Here is an 18,587-nt window from a genome sequence, read left to right as displayed (position 1 = left end):
TTTATTTTTTTAAAATGGGATTGCTTGAAAGTTGAAACACACCAATCAACGGTTGTTCTCTCACCCATGAATCATGATCCTTTTTCTTCCACCTCGATCTTCCAGATTCAACACATAGACATAGGATTTAACTCATTTTGTTTTAGATCTTTTAGAATTTAAAGGATTACTTTACAAGTTATATTATAAGAGACTTTCTTTTTATTTCACAAAGATAAATGTTTTAAATTTTCTATCCAAAATTAATATTTCATTTCATAATTTTCCATGTTAGTTAAATGCTTTAAAATATTATCTTAGTTATATCAGAATTTGATTAAAAATCTTTAAATGGTGTAGGAATCAAATGAAGTTAGTCAATTTACCAATTGAGCTATACTGTTGATTGTCCCATATATTAACGGGCCCAACTTGAAAAATATAAGGCCCATTTAAAGTATCGTCAAACACTCATTTCAGTATCTCTAGTCTTGGTCCATTCGTATAATTTTTCAGTAAATTATCTAACCCTCTCGATCCTCTCTCGCCTGTTGAAAAAGCACGACGCAAGAGCTAAGGATCAAAAAGGAAGACGAAGAAAGAGATGGATCCAGACGCTGTTGCAAAGGCTTTCGTTGAGCACTACTACTCCACCTTCGATGCAAATCGTCCAGGGTTGGTTTCTCTATACCAAGAAGGATCCATGTTGACCTTCGAAGGCCAGAAGATCCAGGGCTCTCAGAACATCGTCGCTAAGCTCACCGGCCTCCCTTTCCAGCAGTGTAAGCACAACATCACCACCGTCGATTGTCAGCCTTCTGGTCCCGCCGGTGGTATGCTCGTCTTTGTCTCCGGCAATCTTCAGCTCGCTGGTGAACAACACGCTCTCAAGTTCAGCCAGGTTTTTTTTTGCCTTATCTCTTTCCCTTGGGTTTAGATCACTTCGATTTTTAGTGTTTCCTTTGTATTCCTCGCTGTTGATCATGTACGATAGGGTTTTTATCCTTACTGCTCTGTAGATTGATGTGTGTATTAGGTCACTAAAAGCTTCAATGATCTGGAATTGTCTCGAAATTTTAGACCCTCCCTGATGCATTTAGTGATAGATCTGTGATAAGGTTGGAGATAAAAGAGGTTTCCCCCAAATGATTGCGTAGATCAGTAGATGTAATCTTGTGTCATTTAGATTTTGTCTTGTGGAGCTTCTATCTCCTTGCACTTCGTGAATGTAGTATTGGGAAACTGCTTTGCCATGATTCTGCTAGTTTTTTTCAACTATGCTCATATGTGATCTTGTTGTAGTTGTAGATATGCCACCTTCTTGATTAAATTGTCTCAACTCTAAATAGTTTGAGATGCTTGCAGTGTTTGTATCATCTGCCGTAAGACATTGTTTTCTCTTTTTAGTGTTGAACGCTCTTTACTAGATTTGTTCGATAAGAGATGTTTTTGTCATTTTAGTTCTTCATATCAAGGTACTAATTGTGTTTTGTTATCATATTTGTATGAACATCAAACTTGTGGAATGTATGTATAGAGCAAAGTGGGATGAATTTCTGTCAACTTGACCTACTTGTAATGAGCTACGTATGCATCTCTTGTGTTGTGAATCACGCACTGGATCACTATATGATTGTAACATAAATCTGATGACTGCTTGTTGTTTGGATTTTGCCTGATTCCTGACATACTTGTGTTTTGTGTCCAGATGTTCCATTTGATATCGAATCAGGGAAACTACTACGTGTTCAATGACATATTCAGGTTGAACTATGCCTGAGGAATTTGATGCCAGAGGTACATGGAACCATTATTGGAAGCTGAAAAGAGAGTGGTGGAAAGTTTGGGACTATTCAAAAACTGTTTGAGTTGGTTTTAGATTTGGAACATTAAGCTTTGTTTCAGGTGGTTTGCTGTCTGTTTTTATTTTAATCAATGGAGCTATTTGTTACTTTGTTTGAGATGACTCCTTTTGTTTTCGGGCACTGAACCATGATTCAGTAAGGGTAAAACAAAAGATTTTTTGAAATACGGTTCTCTTTTGGAACCCTTTTTCATGTGGAAAAGTTTGAGAAAGCAACTATTCTTTCGCATTTTGATCATATAAAAGTAAACTACTTATACTAAAAGCAAAGAAACAATGAGGGTGACCCCTGTTCCTAAATAACAACTGGTATTATTGAGTCACAAAGGGAAGCTATCATTCTTCATCGTCGAAACCGAATTCTCGCAACAGCTCGGGCACTTGAAGTTGAGGTCCAGTGTGTGATCCATTCCCATGGTTGTTTTGGTCATTGGAGTTGGAAGTCCCCGCAAGTTGGTTCTTGATTGGACGTAACTTACCTTTGAACATTCCATTAAGCATACCTCCGATGGATCTGACTGGGTGGCTTATTCTATCTTTCAACATGAAAATCATGGAGTACTCAGAGAGCTGCCAAACCAATGTCAGGATGATCGTAGCCGAGAGAAGTACATGGGTTATTTTGTTCTGCTTCTTCACCTTCTTGATGTCTTTAGCTATTTCTTCTATACTTTCTTCCAATTGTCTCTGGCCCTCGCTTTTTCCTTTGGATGGTGAAGAATCTGCAGATTCTTCTTCTTTTTCTTCTTCTTCTCCGGTTATGACATCTTCTTTCCCCTTGGGGTTTGGTGATTCCAACTAAGTTATTGGCAAAAAAATTAGCACAAGCCTGAAATGGACACATCCCAATACAAATAATGTTGTGGACATGAAACAGCAACTAAACACAATCATGAAGATAAGCTTGTATTTGTTGGATCTCATCAAAATCGAAGCAGACACATCACAGCGAAACAATTACACAGACTCACTCAAATACTCATGATTCAATCATATACCCAGAAAGTTGATTGGCTGCAACATCAGATAAATCAACAAAGGAGAAAACAGAGCGATGGTAAAGTACCTGAGAGATAAGGCTAGAGAGGAAAAGCTGATCATCAGCGTCTTCAATGAAGGCGTCACCAGAAGCTTCTCTCTTCCTCTTCTCATGAAGAAGCTTCTCAATAGCTCTACTCAGATTCTCCACATCCTCACTGGACTCCATTTCACAAACCCTTCTTCTCTAATCTCACCGCCGCTCCAAAGATGCGTTTGTTGTTTATTGTGTTTTTTTAGGTAGAGAGTATTTTTGTTTGTATTGAGAAGGCAAGTCAGGACACGTGACATCTATTGACGGCACGGCACCTCTACCATTTTTGAGCAATTTGACATTGAGATGTGCAAATAGCGTATAGTCCTCCACTAAATAAATATACTTAAACAATAATAAAACATGTAATAACACACACAACTCTGCACGACTAAACCTCGATTCACACTAGATTCCGTGTGAACTTGAAGAGACAATTATTTAAAACCATAAAAGAGATCAAGAATGAGCAAATATTGTAAGAAGATTTAAAGGAAGAGATATCAACACAGAGTGTTTCGAAAATGCAAGGAAATCGAAAGAAGTGCAACAGAAATCCTAAAATCTTTTTGTATGCTTTAAGAAATGATCATGTTACATAAAAACGACATACATGAAAGCACAAATAACAAGGCTTCTCTATTTCTAACAGTAGTTAAATAGAAAAATTCTTTTTTCGAAATGTAAAGAAATATAAAACTCCCTGATATCCACATGATTTTCCCAAACCCCCCCAACAAAATACAGATAAAGAACATAGAAAAACTCTATCGGATATATGTGTTTATATAATCAATCCTTCTTCTTCTTTTTTTTGTTCTGCTTCGCTCTGCTCTGCTTCCGGATGATGTATAGATTCTTCACCTCTGTTGTTTAATCATTTCACAGAAGCTTCCATTCTGCGAATAGACATGTCAAACACAAACATTATTGCAAGAACATGAAACTAATACAAACATAGGTTTAATTTCAGACAACAAAAGTAATGTGAACATGAATAATATGATCCACGAGGAAACAAAAGAACAATATCGTTTCAGTCAAAGACAGAACAAACATCGGTGTGCTTTTCAATAAAACCCTAATTCGAACCTCCATTTCTATCAAAATAAGGACAGAACCAAAACCCAGTGGAATCATTTCTAGATGATCAATAAGGAAACTTTGGTTAAAATCTAAACAGATCCGAGACGAAAGTAGAAAGCTTGAATCATTGAAACCAATTTGACAAACTTAACCCTAAAATTCAACAAAATTACCAGAAATCTCCTTTCCGGAAGGAGAAGGTGGCGTCAAGACGTAACAGAGAATCGACCTCCCGACCATAGAAATGGCAGAAACGATGCCAGCGACATAGAAAACCAAAATCAGAGCAAGAACCCAAGGCATCAAGAGAAACCCGATGAAGAAAGTCACAGATCCACATAGCATAAGAGCCACAGATATACCAAGCAGCAACGACGCGAATCCAGACGGAGAAATATGAGCCAAAGAAGGCGAAGAAGACGAAAAACGATGCGAAGAAAAGGGAGGACGAATTCTAGCGGGCGGATCGGGGAAATGATCAGGTAAAGAAATCGGCATAGGAGGAGAACGGAGAAGATTCAAAACAAGAGATGATAGATCGTAGAAAACCCTAGATTGTTGTTCATCTCGTTGCCTTCTCATCATCACCACACAAACCAAAAGAAAACACCAATCTAATCCAAAAGAAAAATTGCTTGAGGAAGAAGATAACTAAAGGGTTTGCTAAAACCGAGGCGAGAAGATAAAAGAAAGAGCCGCAAATTTGATTGGGTTAGAGGGAAGAAGGTTTAATGGCGATTGCCAACAAAACACGATAATCTCTCTGTACACACAACAAAAACGATCGAAATTTCTGCAATAAAAGACTTTTTTTTTTTTATTAATGAAAAAAATCTAAAATGAAGAATCGTCGTGTTTTGGATAACGAGAAAAAGTAAAGGGAAGGAGCGTGGGGACACGCGATGGGGTTGGCGAGTGAAGAAGGGAAAGAGACAAAGATGGGACCCAGTTATGACGCGTAGTTGGGTCTTATCTTCTACCACATTCTTATCTAACCTCTCTCTCTATTAAATTTGTTCCAATCATACCAGAGAAGTCGTTTTCTTGTTTGCTTTTTGTTTAATTTTTTTGGTTATTTAATTTTGACTTTCGTGTATAATGTTCGTGAATCAAATAAAGACTGATAGCTTTTTGCGAGAATGACCGCACTTTAAGCTGTCTATCGCTGAGGTTCAAAAATCAGGCTACTTGCTGTTGGAAAATGAAAGGATTTGTGAAATGATTAGTAGACTCAAGATATTATCATTAAGGTCCATGATGAATTATTCAAACAAATTAGATGAAGTTACCATTCGATTAAAACCCATTTAAGTTTCACAAGTCATATAACTAAAATTGTTTTGCTCAGGGCCCAGTATGAAAAATCAAACCAAAACTAAGAAACAAGTGAAAGTGCAAAGCAAAATAGCCCACAAAGAAGAAACATAAACCACGAAGCAGCTTCGGTTGCCCTTTAATGAGTTCAGTTATCTATGGAAATACAGATACTGATGACAAGCAATTGCAACATCAATTCAGAGAAAGAGAGAGGATTACAAATGTGAAGCAGAAGCCCTCCTATTATTCTAGTAACAGAGCTTATCCAGTGACCTCTTTTACTTATTCAGTTCCATCTAAAGAGCTAAGCTTCGATCCAAAAAGAACACACATGTTCAAACATGTGACGCATTCAAAGAAACAGTGGCAGCAAGAACCTTGAAGTATCGCAAATGAAGGGAAAGTAAGCACATGATCAAACTATAGTATTGAAGGCTGAATAATTCATTAGATGATATAATTACAATATATATAGGGACTACATTAGAATGAATTAGGGATTAATGATTTACTAAACTATCCTTTACTTATATACTCTACATGCCCCCTCAAGATGGAGGGAGTTTGCTCACTCCAATCTTGCTTGAAAACTGAAGAAAGTGTTGACGAGGCAATGGCTTGGTTAGAGCATCGGCAAGTTGGTCATGTGTTGATATGTGAGAGACTCGTAGTGCACCGGCACTCACATTGTCGCGAATAAAATGATAGTCCAATGCTAGATGCTTCATTCTTGAATGGAAAACCGGATTTGCAGAGAGATATGTGGCACCAACATTGTCACAATATATCACAGGCATCTTTGGTAATGTGATGCCTAACTCAGTAAGAAGAGAGCATACCCATCTAATTTCTGAAGTTGTGTTTGCAACAGCCCTGTACTCGGCCTCGGTGGAAGAACGTGCGACTCCCTTTTGTTTCTTCGAGCTCCAAGCTATGGGTGTAGAGCCAAGATACACAATATATGCATTGGTGGAAACAAAATCGTCATTGTCCCCAGCCCAATCAGCATCGGAGAATGCATGAAGCGAGAGAGGAGAGTTTGAGCGAAGTAATATACCATGAGTAGCAGTTCCCGCAAGATATCGAAGGACGCGTTTTGCAGCCTGCCAATGAATGTCTGTGGGACGATGCATAAATTGTGATAATCGATTCACAGCATACGCAATATCCGGTCGTGTAAACGCCAAGTATTGCAAGCTGCCGATCACTGTCCTGTATTCTCCGGGTTCGTCTAGAGCAATGCCAGAGTAGAGTGAAAGTTTAGGATGTGTCGCCATTGGTGTGGACACCGGTTTGGCATCTAACATCTTCATCCTAGACAACAAGTCATAAACATATTTATGCTGCATCAAATGAAGACCTTGTGAGGTTCTTGTTGCCTCTATACCAAGAAAATATACCAAATCCGTCGGGTCCTTCAACGAGAATCGCCGAGAAAGAGCGGTGATGAAAGCCATTACCAACGCATCACTACTTCCCGTGACAATAATGTCATCAACATAGACCAAGCAGTAGACGATTTGGATGTCGTTGATGTAAACAAACACTGATGTATCAGCGAGAGAATTGGTGAATCCCAACGAGCAAACAAAATTTCTCAACTCTTGGTACCAAGCGCGTGGAGCCTGTTTCAGGCCATAAAGCGCCTTCTTAAGGCGACAAACGTGGTGTGGTCGATCGGGGTCGATAAAACCAGGTGGTTGTGTGACGTACACCTCATCCGTCAATGTACCTTGAAGAAAAGCGTTGTTTACGTCTAGTTGTTTAATTGTCCATGAGCGAGACACTGCCAATTGTAGAACTAGGCGAATTGTGAGAGATTTAACCACAGGACTGAAAGTTTCAGAGTAATGGAGTCCATATTGCTGCCGAAAACCTCGAGCCACCAATCTTGCTTTATACCTGTCAAGAGTACCATTAGGAAGATATTTTAGTGTAAAAATCCACTTTGTGGAAATAACATTTTGATTTGGTTTTGGTGGAACCAATTCAAATGTATTATTCCGTATTTGGGCATTGATTTCTTCTCCCATAGCGTTCCTCCATTTTTCATCTCGTAAAGCCTGGTTCACCGTGTTTGGTATTTGAGGTCGGGTTTGAACTGTTTTTGCTAGGAGGGAGAGTTTCGTTTTGGGCTTGGTTATATGATTTTTAGCTCGGGTTCGCATTGGGTGGTTGTTTGTCGGAGGTGGTGGTGGTGGATTTGGGACTGTGGACGTGGCGGAGGTAGAAGACGATGGTGAAGATTCTGGGCTAGAATTTTGAGGTGTTGGTGACGGGCTCGGATTGGGCTCATTTTGGGTTTGGATGGATGAGCTTGGATTAGAATTATTTTGGCTTTGGGCTGAAGAACTGCTTGTTGGGCCTATGAAATTATTCCTGTTATCCACTTGTGTGTTATCTTTCGATACCACAACATCATTATTCGTCGAGGACGAAGACGATGAAGTTTCAGCATTTGGCCGGCGGTGAGAATCTGAGCTTAGGGGCGGCAGCGACGACGGAGCTTGTACGAGTGGCGGAGATGATGACTGAATCGGAATGCGAGATGGGGGTTGGTGACATGAAGGGGAAGCTTCTTCTGGGCTTGAATTAGAAACTGAATGGGTATCGGAGATGGAAAAAGGAAATTGATCCTCAACAAACTGGACATGTCTTGAAGTGTAGACACGACCAGAGCTTCTATCAAGGCATAAATATGCACTTTGGGTTAAGGAATACCCGAGAAATACACACGGCTGTGACCTTCTTTCCAATTTGTGATTGGTATATGGGCGGAGCCATGGGAAGCACGAACATCCAAAAACTCTTAATTTGAGGTAATTTGGTGAAGTCTTGAAGAGCTTCGAATACGGCGATTCATTATTGAGCACAGAACTGGGCAAGCGATTTATGAGGTAAACCGCAGTTCCAAACGCATATGTCCAATATGAAGTTGGAATAGAGGCTTGAGTGAGAAGAGTTAACCCGGTTTCGAGGATGTGACGATGTTTTCGTTCTGCAATTCCATTGTGTTCCGGCGTGTGAGGAAGAGAGGTCAAGTGTGAAATGCCGTGTGTTAGCAGGAATTGTCGTAGCGCAATGAATTCTCCACCGTTGTCAGAATATAATGTTCGGATTTTGGTTTGAAAACGATTCTCCACTAGAGCTTTGAACGCCACAAAAGTCTCCCGTACTTGTGATTTTTGTTTCAATGGGTACAGCCATGTATATCGGGTATAATGATCAACAAGGATTAAATAATATTTAAAGTTGTCGACAGATGTAACTGGAGAAGTCCAGACATCAGAGTAAACGTATTCAAGAGGTGTGTAGGAGATAATTGTGTTTGAATAAAACGGAAGCTTATGGCTTTTATTAATGAGACAATGAGAACAAGGAAAATGTTTTTGAGAGGAATTTGAAACTGGTAAAGAAAACTGAGAAACAAGGGATTTTAAAACAGGCGGAGACGGGTGACCAAGCCTTGAATGCCATGAAGGAAGTGTTGTTTTTGGTGTAGGTGAAGCGAATAAAGAGATGGGTGTGTTTGAAGGAACTGGCCACTCGTATAACTCGTCTTTAGTTCTGCCTTGGAGTAACCGGGCCCCCGTGCTGAGATCCTTCACCTGAAAGTGGGCAGGAAAGAATTCCACAGAAACCTTATTAGCATTGCACAATTTGTAAACTGAAATCAGATTTTTGTGCAGGTTGGGAACATATAGAATATTGTTTAAAGCAAGGGAACGAGATTGAGTAGAGAGAGTTGATGAACCAGTGTGAGTGATCGGAAGAGTAGAGCCATCAGCAATTGTGACTTCTTCTCCACCATTGTAAGGTTGATGAAGAGCAAGGTTGTTCAAATCTGTGGTAAGATGGTGTGTTGCTCCGCTATCAAGAAGCCAAGGATTGTACGACATGGCTGCCATATTTGCACGGGGCTGCCATGGAACAGTAGCATTAGGGTATTGACTTGGAGATGGGGTGGAGTAAGCGCCAGACATCTGAAGCTGTGAACAACGTCTAGCGCTATGGCCAAAAACTCCACAGATTTGGCATTTTCCTTGATAACCACGAGAAGAGGGCTGATCGTTTCTTGGCTGTTGGTATGAATTAGCACCACGATTGTTGTTGTTACGGTTTTGTCCGCGATAGTTGTTGGAGTTGTTATGCTTGTTGTTGGCTGGAGGACGATAACTTGCAGCATTTGCAGAGATCGGAAGAGACGATGCCGCAGCTTGAAGTTTCACTTCATGATTAAGTAACTTCTCGTGAATTTCAGTGAGAGAGGGAGGTACCTCACGACCTTGAATTTGGTCAATGACCTGTTTGTAGTCATCGGAGAGCCCTTCCACAATGACTTCCATCTGTTCCTCACTCTCCATCGGCTTGCCAAGGAGAGCTAGTTGATCAAATCGCATCACCAAGCCTTGGAAGAATTCATCGATGGATTTGGTGTCCTTCTTCCATTGCTTGATCTGTTGTCGTAATTGTTGGATGTGAGACCAGCTGGGTTTAGCATATGTGTCCATCAGCTTAGTCCAAATTTCAGCAGATGTTGTTGTTCGGGAGAGGATCGGTTGAACCGAGATTGAAATAGCGCCTAGTAGAGCACTGTAAATGAGTTGATCTTGCCTTTGCCAGTGCTTGAAGGCAGGATTGACCGTAACTGCACCATTTGCAGTGATGGTTGCAGGTGGGACGACAATGGAGCCGTCAATGTAGCCGGTGAGATCGTAGCCGTTGAGTAGAGCTTGAACTTGACGCCTCCACATGAGAAAGTTAGAGGACGTGAGTTTGGTAACATTAGTCATATTGACGTTGAGAAGACTGGTTGAATCAGATGTAATGACAGTCTCAGAAGCCATTGAAGAGAAAGAAAAATAATGAAAAATGATGAAAAACAGAGTAGCGGCTAGATTTAGGTTTAGGGATCGTTTAAAGCTCTGATACCATATAGTATTGAAGGCTGAATAATTCATTAGATGATATAATTACAATATATATAGTGACTACATTAGAATGAATTAGGGATTAATGATTTATTAAACTATCCTTTACTTATATACTCTACACAAACCACTCAACTTTCCCCCATATTTCACCACTTTTGCGCTTTTCAAGCGTAACCTCTGCACACCAAATCATCTTCCTAAGCGAGTGAATATTATTAGGCCACAAAACTGCCCTCTTTCCACCATAATCAGCCAATCTAATCCTTGTTTTATCAACAGGTACTGGTCCTACGTGGAACTTTCCGTCAAGACATAGAGTTTTGTAGTCAAAGCCGCCAAATGTCTCGCTGCAAGGGATTGGCTTAGGATCGCAAGTCTGTGTTTTTGTGTCGAACACCTCCATCAAGTTTTAATAGGAATTCGAATCGCCATCCTTACAGCATCCTGCTACATATATCTTTTGATCAAGTACGCTAGCAGAATTTGACTGTAGCTTCACTTGCAAGCAAGAAGCCTCGTGCCATGTGTGAGACCAGCAATTCACTTGAATTACCCGATTTACTATATTGATAAACATATTTGGTAATTGGTACTACTATATTTTTGTTTGGTTTGCTTTGTACTTTTTGGTCATTTATAGGTTTGTGCTAAGGCTCTGTTTCTCTATGTTTTTGTTTCTACGTTGAACTAAGATGACCCCAAAATCTCATGTCTTCTTGGTAACGAGGAAAATATCATACATGTACATGTCAGAAGAAACTATACACTCTCTTTTAGTCGCTTATATCCAATCAATCTACACCTCAAATATAAAAGCATATTTGCATATCATGACATCATGTTCTCTATGGAGTAAGAATCAAACTAATCTCATATGAAAACTATACACTCACTTCTCATTAGAAAGAACTACTCTTTTTGTCTCTTATACCCCAAACATGCATTATATTCAAAGCATCCTATACTAAAGCAGAGACAGTCTTCTAATGTACTTAGCTATCTCTAGCAGATTTTGACCCTGATGGATCAGTGGGTCTCTTGAAAACGTCTGCAAACCCCATGACTAAATCTTCATGACCCTCAAGAAGTGCAACGACCCGCAAAGACAACAAAGCAAATCAAACCAAAGAACTAAGAGAAAGTGTAATCCAACCAAAGTGTCCCAACCAAGAACCCTACCTCCTGGTACAAGTCATTCACGGACTTGTTTCCTTCTTGGTACATTGTCAATATCTCGAGAAACGACTCATATACATGACGATCATCCCCCTGGAACCTTTCCTGTACATCGACGGATCTGTTAGCATAGATGGAACATCAAAATGGTAAATGGTAAGGATTAGTTTTAGTATTTTAGCACTCTATACCTTAAGCTTGCCGATAAAACTCGCTACACGTTTTCTTTTGTTAATATCAGATGCAGCCCGTTGCTCAATCTTGAGATGGAGGATTCTCTGAGCCTCAGGTGGAAGGAAGGCATTCAAACGGACAAGCAGATTCTTGTGAGCTTTCAAGAGTTCCTCCACCCTTGTAATGCCACCAGCAACATCAATTAATCTACAAAGAGAATAGTATATAACAAACAGAATCACTTCACAATGTTGTATAGATTGAGACTTGAAATTAAGGGCAAACAGAATTGAAGAGGGACACAACAATACATACCTATACCTGATATCATAAAAGAGCTGGAAAAACTCGTAATACTTTGCAGGTTCATCATGAAATGCTTCCTTGACAGTGTTGATGTATGAAACCGCATCATCAATAGTAGAATCCGGTGATACGCTTGTTGCAGCAATGGTTTGAAGTTGGGCTAACCCTTCGCTAGCCTCAGCTGGAAAGAAGTCAAAGAAACGAACAAGCAGGTTCAAGTGATCTCTCATGAGTTCCCCCATACATGCAGTGATTCTAGCTCTATCGTCTCTACACAAGAGAATAAGAAACATGAGAATCAATTTCACATCTGTATTTGTTTAAGAACAAACCAGACATAACCGGGGGAAATCAAGACATACCTATGATTAAAATAATCACGTATGAGGTGGAGAATATGATTAAATTTTTCAGGTTCATCATGATATACTTCCTCCATAGAACCGAGTTATGAGTATTCATCATCCTTAGTTAACTCTAATGGTACGCTTCTTCCATCCATGGTGTGACCTAAAACCATTGTTATAATCCAAACAGGTCAGATCACATCATTTGAATCCATCTACTATCTCAAAGCTATTTCTTTAAAGTTTTTCAAGAAACAGAGCCAAGTGCAATAAATATCGATCTACTTCCTCAAGAACCCTAGATTGAGGAACGATTTGAAAGCAGAGAACCAGAAAACTCGATCGTAACCCTAATCGTCTGGTGAATTGACATATCAACTGAACGAAACAAATGATAAATCGAAAGAGGAACCAAGTATGGCTACCGATATAAGCAGAGCAAAGCAGCAATGATGAACAAGAAGAAGCTTCGTCTTCGTCTTCGCAGAGTAAGGAGTTCAAGATTTCTAGAAGCAAAGTAAAAACCTCAAGACTGCATAGAGTTTTTGTTCACGAGTCTATATTTATACTAGGGAGTATATCAATTTCGTAATTCATATAAGGTTTACTTAAATTAGAAAATATATTTGTTATTAGAATTACTTGATTCTTATTTGGTTTGCTCTGTAGTTTTTGGCTCTGTTCCTCTCTGTTTTTGTTTCTACGTTGAACTCTGTTTTTGAGTGTTTCTCCTCTCAGTTTCTATTAAAAGATGACCCCAAAGATAACCAGAAAATATTAAGTGAAAAAAACATTTGATATCAAAGAAAGCTCTACAAATACACTTTCTTTTAGTCTCTTACACAGCAATTCATTGAACATAGAAGCATAGCATATTTGTGAATGTCATGTTAATCAAACCTAAACTCAAATGTTTTCGTCTCTTAAGGTATATAGTCTTCCAGTACTGTCCTTAGCTATCTCTAGACTCTATGGATCACTGAAAATTTCTGAAAGCTCCATGAGTAAATCTTCATGACCCTGAATAAGTGCACGGACCTGCAAAAGGTAACAAGCAAATCAAACCAAAGAACTAAGAAAGTGCAACACACAACACAAAGTGTCCCACAAAGAACCATACCTCCTGAGACGCCTCATCTTTGGACTTGTTTCCCTCACTGTGCATTCTCAATATCTGGAGAACTGAGTCAACTACTTGACTACCATCGCCCAGAAACCTTGCCTGCACATCCACAATTTTGTTACTTAAATCACAAGTTAACATATAAGAAACATCCAGTAACTATAAGCATTTAAGCACTCTATTACCTTAAGCTTCGTGATAAACCTCCTTGTAGGTGAAAGGAAGACACAGAAACCAAGAAGCAGATTCAAGTGATCTTTCAAGAGTTCCTCCATCCTTGCAATGACACTAGCGGCATTGATTCTACAAAGAGACTTAGTAATATCAGAATCAATTCACATGTGTGTTTGTTGTGTAAATTGAGAAAATCAAACATAACATGGAGAAAACAATTCATACCTACGAGCTTTAAGATCAGTCAAGAGCTTAGTAATTTCCATATATTTTGCAGGTTCATCATGAAATGCTTCCTTCACAGCATTGAGGTAAGAAGTCGCATCATCCATGGTAGGCACCGCCACCGCCGGTGGTACGCTTCTTCCAACCACCTTATTGATGTGAAACTCTGCGCTAGCCTCGGGAGGGATGGCTGTCTGCAACCTAAAAGGAAGTAAGACATTTGAACCATGACACAGATTCGCGTGATCTCTCAGGAGTTCCTGCAAGCTTGCACTCAAAGTTTCGAAACCGAATCTATAAAGAGAAAAATAACATCAGAATCAATTCTCACATGTGTCTTTGTTCTCTAAACTGTTGAAGAGCAAACCAAAACATACCTATTAGCAGTATAATCAATAAAGATTCTTACAAACTCTTGATATTTTTCAGGTTCAGTATCCTGCAATGCGACCTTCACAGCATCGAAGTATGCCATCCCATCTTCGAAATTGAACTCTGGTGATTTGCTTTTTCCAACCATGGTGTCAAATTAGCCTAATCCATAAGTCAAAGATAAAGATTATTGTTCATCGAAACAGATCAGATTATTCATTGAAACCCTTCGTGTATCTCGAATCTATCTCGAGAAACTTAATCTACAGCAACAACTAAATCAGTTCGTCGTGATTCATGCAAAGTTCATCTTCTAGAATACAGATTCATGTAAATTTCATCCAACAAGATCCTTAAGAACATCTAGAATCAGTCTCGATAGAAAGAAAACAACAAGACGTGCCGATCAAGAAACTAGAAAAGAATCATATACGAGATCAAGACATTCGATCGTTAACCTAATCGTCACGTCACATGATTTCACATTTCACATGAACGAAAAAGGAATTGAAACGAAGAAGAAGAAGAAGAAAACTACCTAACGAGCAAGCTTCGTCTTCGCAAGTGGGAGAGGCTTCAAGATTCCCAGAAACAAACGCACTCTGTTTTGAGTTCTTTTTTTCTCTCACCAAAACCTCAGAGACTGATTTGAGTTTTATTCACGAGTCTATATTTATAGTAGGGGATTATCATATTGACTTCATTTCTTTTTGTTGTTGTAAAACTGTAATTTGTAAAATTTGTGAATCTGAAATTTTAAAAGCTTTCTTCAATATGATAATAAAATATTTTATCAATTCGTAATTTATACAATAATTTAGAAAACATATTTGTTGTCATTAGATTTACTAAAATTTCTTTGGTTTGCTCTGTATTTACTCAAGTAATTCTTGTTTGGTTTGCTCTGTTCCTCTCTGTTATTGTTTCAACGTTGAACTCTGATTTTGAGTGTTTCTCCTCTCAGTTTCTATTAAAAGATGACCCCAAAGATAACCAGAAAATATTAAGTGAAAAAAACATTTTGATATTAAAGAAAGCTCTACAAAAGAAACTATACACTATCTTTTAGTATCTTATACACCAATTCATTGAGCATAGAAGCATAGCATATTTGTGAATGTCATGTTAATCAAAGCTAAACTCAAATGTTTACAAAGAAAACTAAAAACACTCTCTTCTCATTAGAAGCTCTACTCATATTTTTGTCTCTGAAGGTATAAACAGTCTTCCGGTACCGTCCTTGCCTATCTCTAGACTCTATGGATCACTGAAAATAATTTTTATAAGCTCCATGACTAAATCTTCATGATCCTGAACAAGTGGAACGACCTGCAAACGATAACAAAGCAAATCAAACCAGAGAACTAAGAAAGCAAAACACAAAGTGACTCAACCAAGAACCATACCTCCTGGAACGCCTCACTTTTGGACTTGTTTCCCTCACTGTACATTCTCAATATCTGAAGAACAGAGTCAGCTACATGACTACCATCGCCCTGAAACTTTGCCTGCACACGAAACCATTTTGTTACTTAAGCCGCAAGTTAACAAATTGGAAACATCAAAATGGTTTTCTTCAGGCTTAGTATACCAAATTTAGCAGTCTATACCTTAAGCTTCCTGATAAACTTCATTTCAGCTGAAAGGAAGACACTGAAACCATTAAGCAGAGTCTGGTGATCTTTCATGAGTTCTTCCACACTTGCAATGAAACTAGCAGCATCGACTCTACAAAGAGACTTAGTAACATTAGAATCAATTCACATGCGTGTTTGTTGGTTAGACTGAGTAAATCGAACATAACATGAAGAAAACAACTCATACCTACGAGCTTCAATATCATTCAAGAGCTTAAGAAGTTCCTCATATTTTGCAGGTTCATCATGAAATGCTCTCTTCACAGAGTTGAGGTATGAAGTCGCATCCTCGATAGTTGTCTCCGGTGGTACGCTTCTTCCAACCACGTTTTGAAATCCAGCTGGTGTGATGGGTATCTGAAACCTAGCTGGAAGTAAGGCATTAAAACCAAGAAGCAGATCCAAGTGATCTTTAATGAGCTCCACCAGCCCTACAAAGAAAGTAGCTTTATCGATTCTACAAAGAAAATAATAACATCAGAATCAATTCTCACATAGTCACATGTGCGTGCTCTATATACTTTTAAACATACCTACGAGCTCGACGATCACGCAAGAGGCTTAGAAACTGTCGATATTTTGCAGGTTCATCACGAAATCTGTCCCTCACAGCAATGATGTATGCAAAAGCTTTATTCATAGTTACCTCCGGTGATAAGCTTCTTCCAACCACGGTGTGAAATTAACTTTAGAATCCTTCAAAAAAACAGAACCACAACAACAAGATGGAGAACTTAGTTCGTCTAGGTATAAGAAACTCAAAATCTTTGCAGATATGGATGATTCATGTAATGTTCATCTAATAGAAGACAAACTCATGTAGATTTCATCGAACAAGATCTTTAAGAACATCTTGAATCAATCTCGATAGAAAGAAAACAACAAGACGTGCTGATCAAGAAACAAGAAATAATCACATTCAAAATTGAGAAACTCGATCGTTAACCTAATCGTCAGATGATTTCACATGAACGAAAGAGAAAATAAACGGACGAAGAAGAAGAAGATGATGATGATCGTTTAGTTACCGAACGAGCAAGAAGTTTCCTCTTCGCAGTGTAAACGACTTCAAGATCTCAAGAAACAAACGCACTGAGAATGTTTCGAAATTCTATTCACTGAGTGTATTTATAGTAACGATTAAGGAATATCATATCTGATCACTTAGCATTTCCTTCTCTTTTTTTTTTGGATAAATTTATCATTCATTTTATTAAAAGCATTTTATCAATTAGAATTTTATCATTTAATTTACTTATTACTGAAAACTAACTTTAAGTAATTTAAAATTGATAATACAATAAGACCTAGTATACGATAAATTCGTTGAATTCTCTCATAGTATCTGAAATTCTAATATTATGTTGAATTATAAGAGTAAAGAGTTGAATGGAAATTTTATTTTATTTTTAATAATTTCGGGTTGAATGGAGATTGATATTTAAAAAGTTGAAAATCACAAAGATCATACAACCTTATTTATAAGACACAATGGCTGGCTGAAAAAATAACGGATCACAAATAATTTCTTTAGTACATATCTAAACCGAACTTGGTTTAGACGAACGAATAAATCCCAAGACATTCACCTACCCTCTCCTGCCCCAAAGTAATAATTTTTTATCTCCAAACACTTTGGTAAGAATGCATTGAAACCCGAAATCAAATCTCTATGTCCTTTAAGCAGTTGTTCCACCTCTTTTATGCAACCATCCCTATCAATTCTACAATGAGATTATAAATCATTAATTACCTTTTTTTAAAAGAAAAAAAAGAGAGAGTTAACCTAATAAAGATTGAACTAAAAATAAAACCAAATTTTTTTTCTCATATTTTGTATAAACTATATTCACACATACCTTCGAGCTTTAAAATTTGTCATGACCGCAACAAAATCGTCATATTTTTTACTATCATTATGAAATTTAGCCCTCACAGCCCTAAGATATGCATACGCGTCATCTTTAGTTGCCCTCGGTTTACTTCCTTCTCCAACATGTTTACTTCCTCCTCCCACCATGGTTTAAAGTTGGTCAAATTGAAGCTTTATTTTCCAAACAAAGAGAAAGATTTTTTAGTTATTGTTTTCAATTAAAGCAATTAATTATTTAGATGTAATTTATATCATCTCAAATACATGACCTCTTTTCTTTAAAAGTAACTTAAACTTTTTTTTGGGGGGTGGGGGGAAACAGAATTTTGCATTAGGGGATCGTAACTCACAATTACTAGAATTGAAAAGTACATGCAATGAACTATGCACTATGCAGATTGCAAAACATGAGAACATGATACTACTAAAATTTAGATTGATAAGAAAAAACGATCAAATAAGAATTGTGAAATGAGTTCAAAGTAACAAACCAGAAAATTTACTATGGGTATAAGGTTCACCACTAGAACTTGAATGATTTTAATTTGAGCTGTATAGGTCTTTATATATATATAAAAAAAAATAGACCTTTTGCAATTGTATCATAATACTAAATATAATAAACACATGTTAGTTGTAAATAAAAATTTCACATTAATTACAATTTACAGATTTTTATGTAAATTTTAATTATACATATATTTATGTAAATTTAGTAATAAATAATTTAAATTGTAAAGCTTTACAAGCATCTGTGAAAGCTTATTTATTACTTTTAACTTTTCCGAGAGTTTAAATCACTTTTGTTACAATGTGGCATATATAATTGCAATATCTTTTTTAGAAAACACTTTAACTTATATAGTTGGTATAAAAAATAGACAACGAGTCAAAAGTATTAATGTCATAGATCTTAAAATAACAGAGA

General features: G+C 37.8%; 7 protein-coding genes, 4 long non-coding RNA genes and 1 pseudogene across 13 annotated transcripts; 4 read left to right on the top strand and 8 right to left on the bottom strand.

The window, feature by feature from the left end:
* Nucleotides 1-371: 371 nt before the first annotated feature.
* Nucleotides 372-2,058, top strand: NTF2A (nuclear transport factor 2A). Its single transcript, NM_102493.3, has 2 exons — nucleotides 372-880; nucleotides 1,688-2,058. Exons 1-2 carry the CDS (start codon nucleotides 584-586, stop codon nucleotides 1,757-1,759), a joined length of 369 nt encoding a protein of 122 aa, NP_174051.1. The 5' UTR covers nucleotides 372-583; the 3' UTR covers nucleotides 1,760-2,058.
* On the bottom strand, nucleotides 2,006-3,217 carry AT1G27300 (uncharacterized protein). The gene is made up of 2 exons (NM_102492.3): nucleotides 2,910-3,217; nucleotides 2,006-2,641 (listed from the first exon to the last, which is right to left on the bottom strand). Exons 1-2 carry the CDS (start codon nucleotides 3,048-3,050, stop codon nucleotides 2,180-2,182), a joined length of 603 nt encoding a protein of 200 aa, NP_564275.1. The 5' UTR covers nucleotides 3,051-3,217; the 3' UTR covers nucleotides 2,006-2,179.
* AT1G06083 lies at nucleotides 2,620-2,933 on the top strand. The gene has a single exon (NR_139018.1). It is a non-coding gene; the product is annotated as an other RNA (long non-coding RNA).
* A 164-nt stretch (nucleotides 3,218-3,381) lies between the features above and the next one.
* AT1G27290 (uncharacterized protein) lies at nucleotides 3,382-4,969 on the bottom strand. Of its 2 annotated transcripts, NM_001084133.1 has the most exon segments (3): nucleotides 3,462-3,737; nucleotides 3,754-3,814; nucleotides 4,175-4,842. In NM_001084133.1, 2 exon segments carry the CDS (start codon nucleotides 4,584-4,586, stop codon nucleotides 3,798-3,800), a joined length of 429 nt encoding a protein of 142 aa, NP_001077602.1. In that variant the 5' UTR covers nucleotides 4,587-4,842; the 3' UTR covers nucleotides 3,462-3,737; nucleotides 3,754-3,797.
* Nucleotides 4,970-5,857: 888 nt separating this feature from the next.
* On the bottom strand, nucleotides 5,858-10,177 carry AT1G27285 (annotated as a pseudogene; the record flags this gene model as incomplete). The annotated part of the gene is made up of 1 exon: nucleotides 5,858-10,177.
* A 497-nt stretch (nucleotides 10,178-10,674) lies between these two features.
* On the top strand, nucleotides 10,675-10,913 carry AT1G06073. Its single transcript, NR_139017.1, has one exon. It is a non-coding gene; the product is annotated as an other RNA (long non-coding RNA).
* Nucleotides 10,914-11,383: 470 nt separating this feature from the next.
* Nucleotides 11,384-12,347, bottom strand: AT1G27280 (Paired amphipathic helix (PAH2) superfamily protein; the record flags this gene model as incomplete). Its single annotated transcript, NM_102489.1, has 4 exons — nucleotides 11,384-11,533; nucleotides 11,620-11,809; nucleotides 11,918-12,178; nucleotides 12,271-12,347. 4 exons carry the CDS (start codon nucleotides 12,345-12,347, stop codon nucleotides 11,384-11,386), a joined length of 678 nt encoding a protein of 225 aa, NP_174047.1.
* Nucleotides 12,348-12,654: 307 nt separating this feature from the next.
* AT1G06067 lies at nucleotides 12,655-12,994 on the bottom strand. The gene has a single exon (NR_139016.1). It is a non-coding gene; the product is annotated as an other RNA (long non-coding RNA).
* Nucleotides 12,722-12,994, top strand: AT1G06063. Its single transcript, NR_139015.1, has one exon. It is a non-coding gene; the product is annotated as an other RNA (long non-coding RNA).
* Nucleotides 12,995-13,224: 230 nt separating this feature from the next.
* On the bottom strand, nucleotides 13,225-14,297 carry AT1G27270 (Paired amphipathic helix (PAH2) superfamily protein; the record flags this gene model as incomplete). Its single annotated transcript, NM_102488.1, has 5 exons — nucleotides 13,225-13,293; nucleotides 13,376-13,477; nucleotides 13,564-13,681; nucleotides 13,778-14,071; nucleotides 14,155-14,297. The coding sequence occupies 5 exons, from the start codon at nucleotides 14,295-14,297 to the stop codon at nucleotides 13,225-13,227; spliced, it is 726 nt and encodes a 241-aa protein (NP_174046.1).
* A 1,109-nt stretch (nucleotides 14,298-15,406) lies between these two features.
* AT1G27260 (Paired amphipathic helix (PAH2) superfamily protein) lies at nucleotides 15,407-16,426 on the bottom strand (the record flags this gene model as incomplete). The annotated part of the gene is made up of 5 exons (NM_102487.1): nucleotides 15,407-15,478; nucleotides 15,556-15,657; nucleotides 15,760-15,877; nucleotides 15,974-16,243; nucleotides 16,320-16,426. The coding sequence occupies 5 exons, from the start codon at nucleotides 16,424-16,426 to the stop codon at nucleotides 15,407-15,409; spliced, it is 669 nt and encodes a 222-aa protein (NP_174045.1).
* A 313-nt stretch (nucleotides 16,427-16,739) lies between these two features.
* AT1G27250 (Paired amphipathic helix (PAH2) superfamily protein) lies at nucleotides 16,740-17,806 on the bottom strand (the record flags this gene model as incomplete). Its single annotated transcript, NM_102486.1, has 3 exons — nucleotides 16,740-16,861; nucleotides 17,380-17,510; nucleotides 17,646-17,806. 3 exons carry the CDS (start codon nucleotides 17,804-17,806, stop codon nucleotides 16,740-16,742), a joined length of 414 nt encoding a protein of 137 aa, NP_174044.1.
* Between the last annotated feature and the right edge of the window lie 781 nt (nucleotides 17,807-18,587).

The sequence above is a fragment of the Arabidopsis thaliana genome (genome assembly GCF_000001735.4).
Source record: "Arabidopsis thaliana chromosome 1 sequence".
Taxonomy (NCBI): Eukaryota; Viridiplantae; Streptophyta; class Magnoliopsida; order Brassicales; family Brassicaceae; genus Arabidopsis; species Arabidopsis thaliana.
Note: the sequence above shows the minus strand (reverse complement) of the source record. Positions and strands in the feature narration are given on the sequence as shown.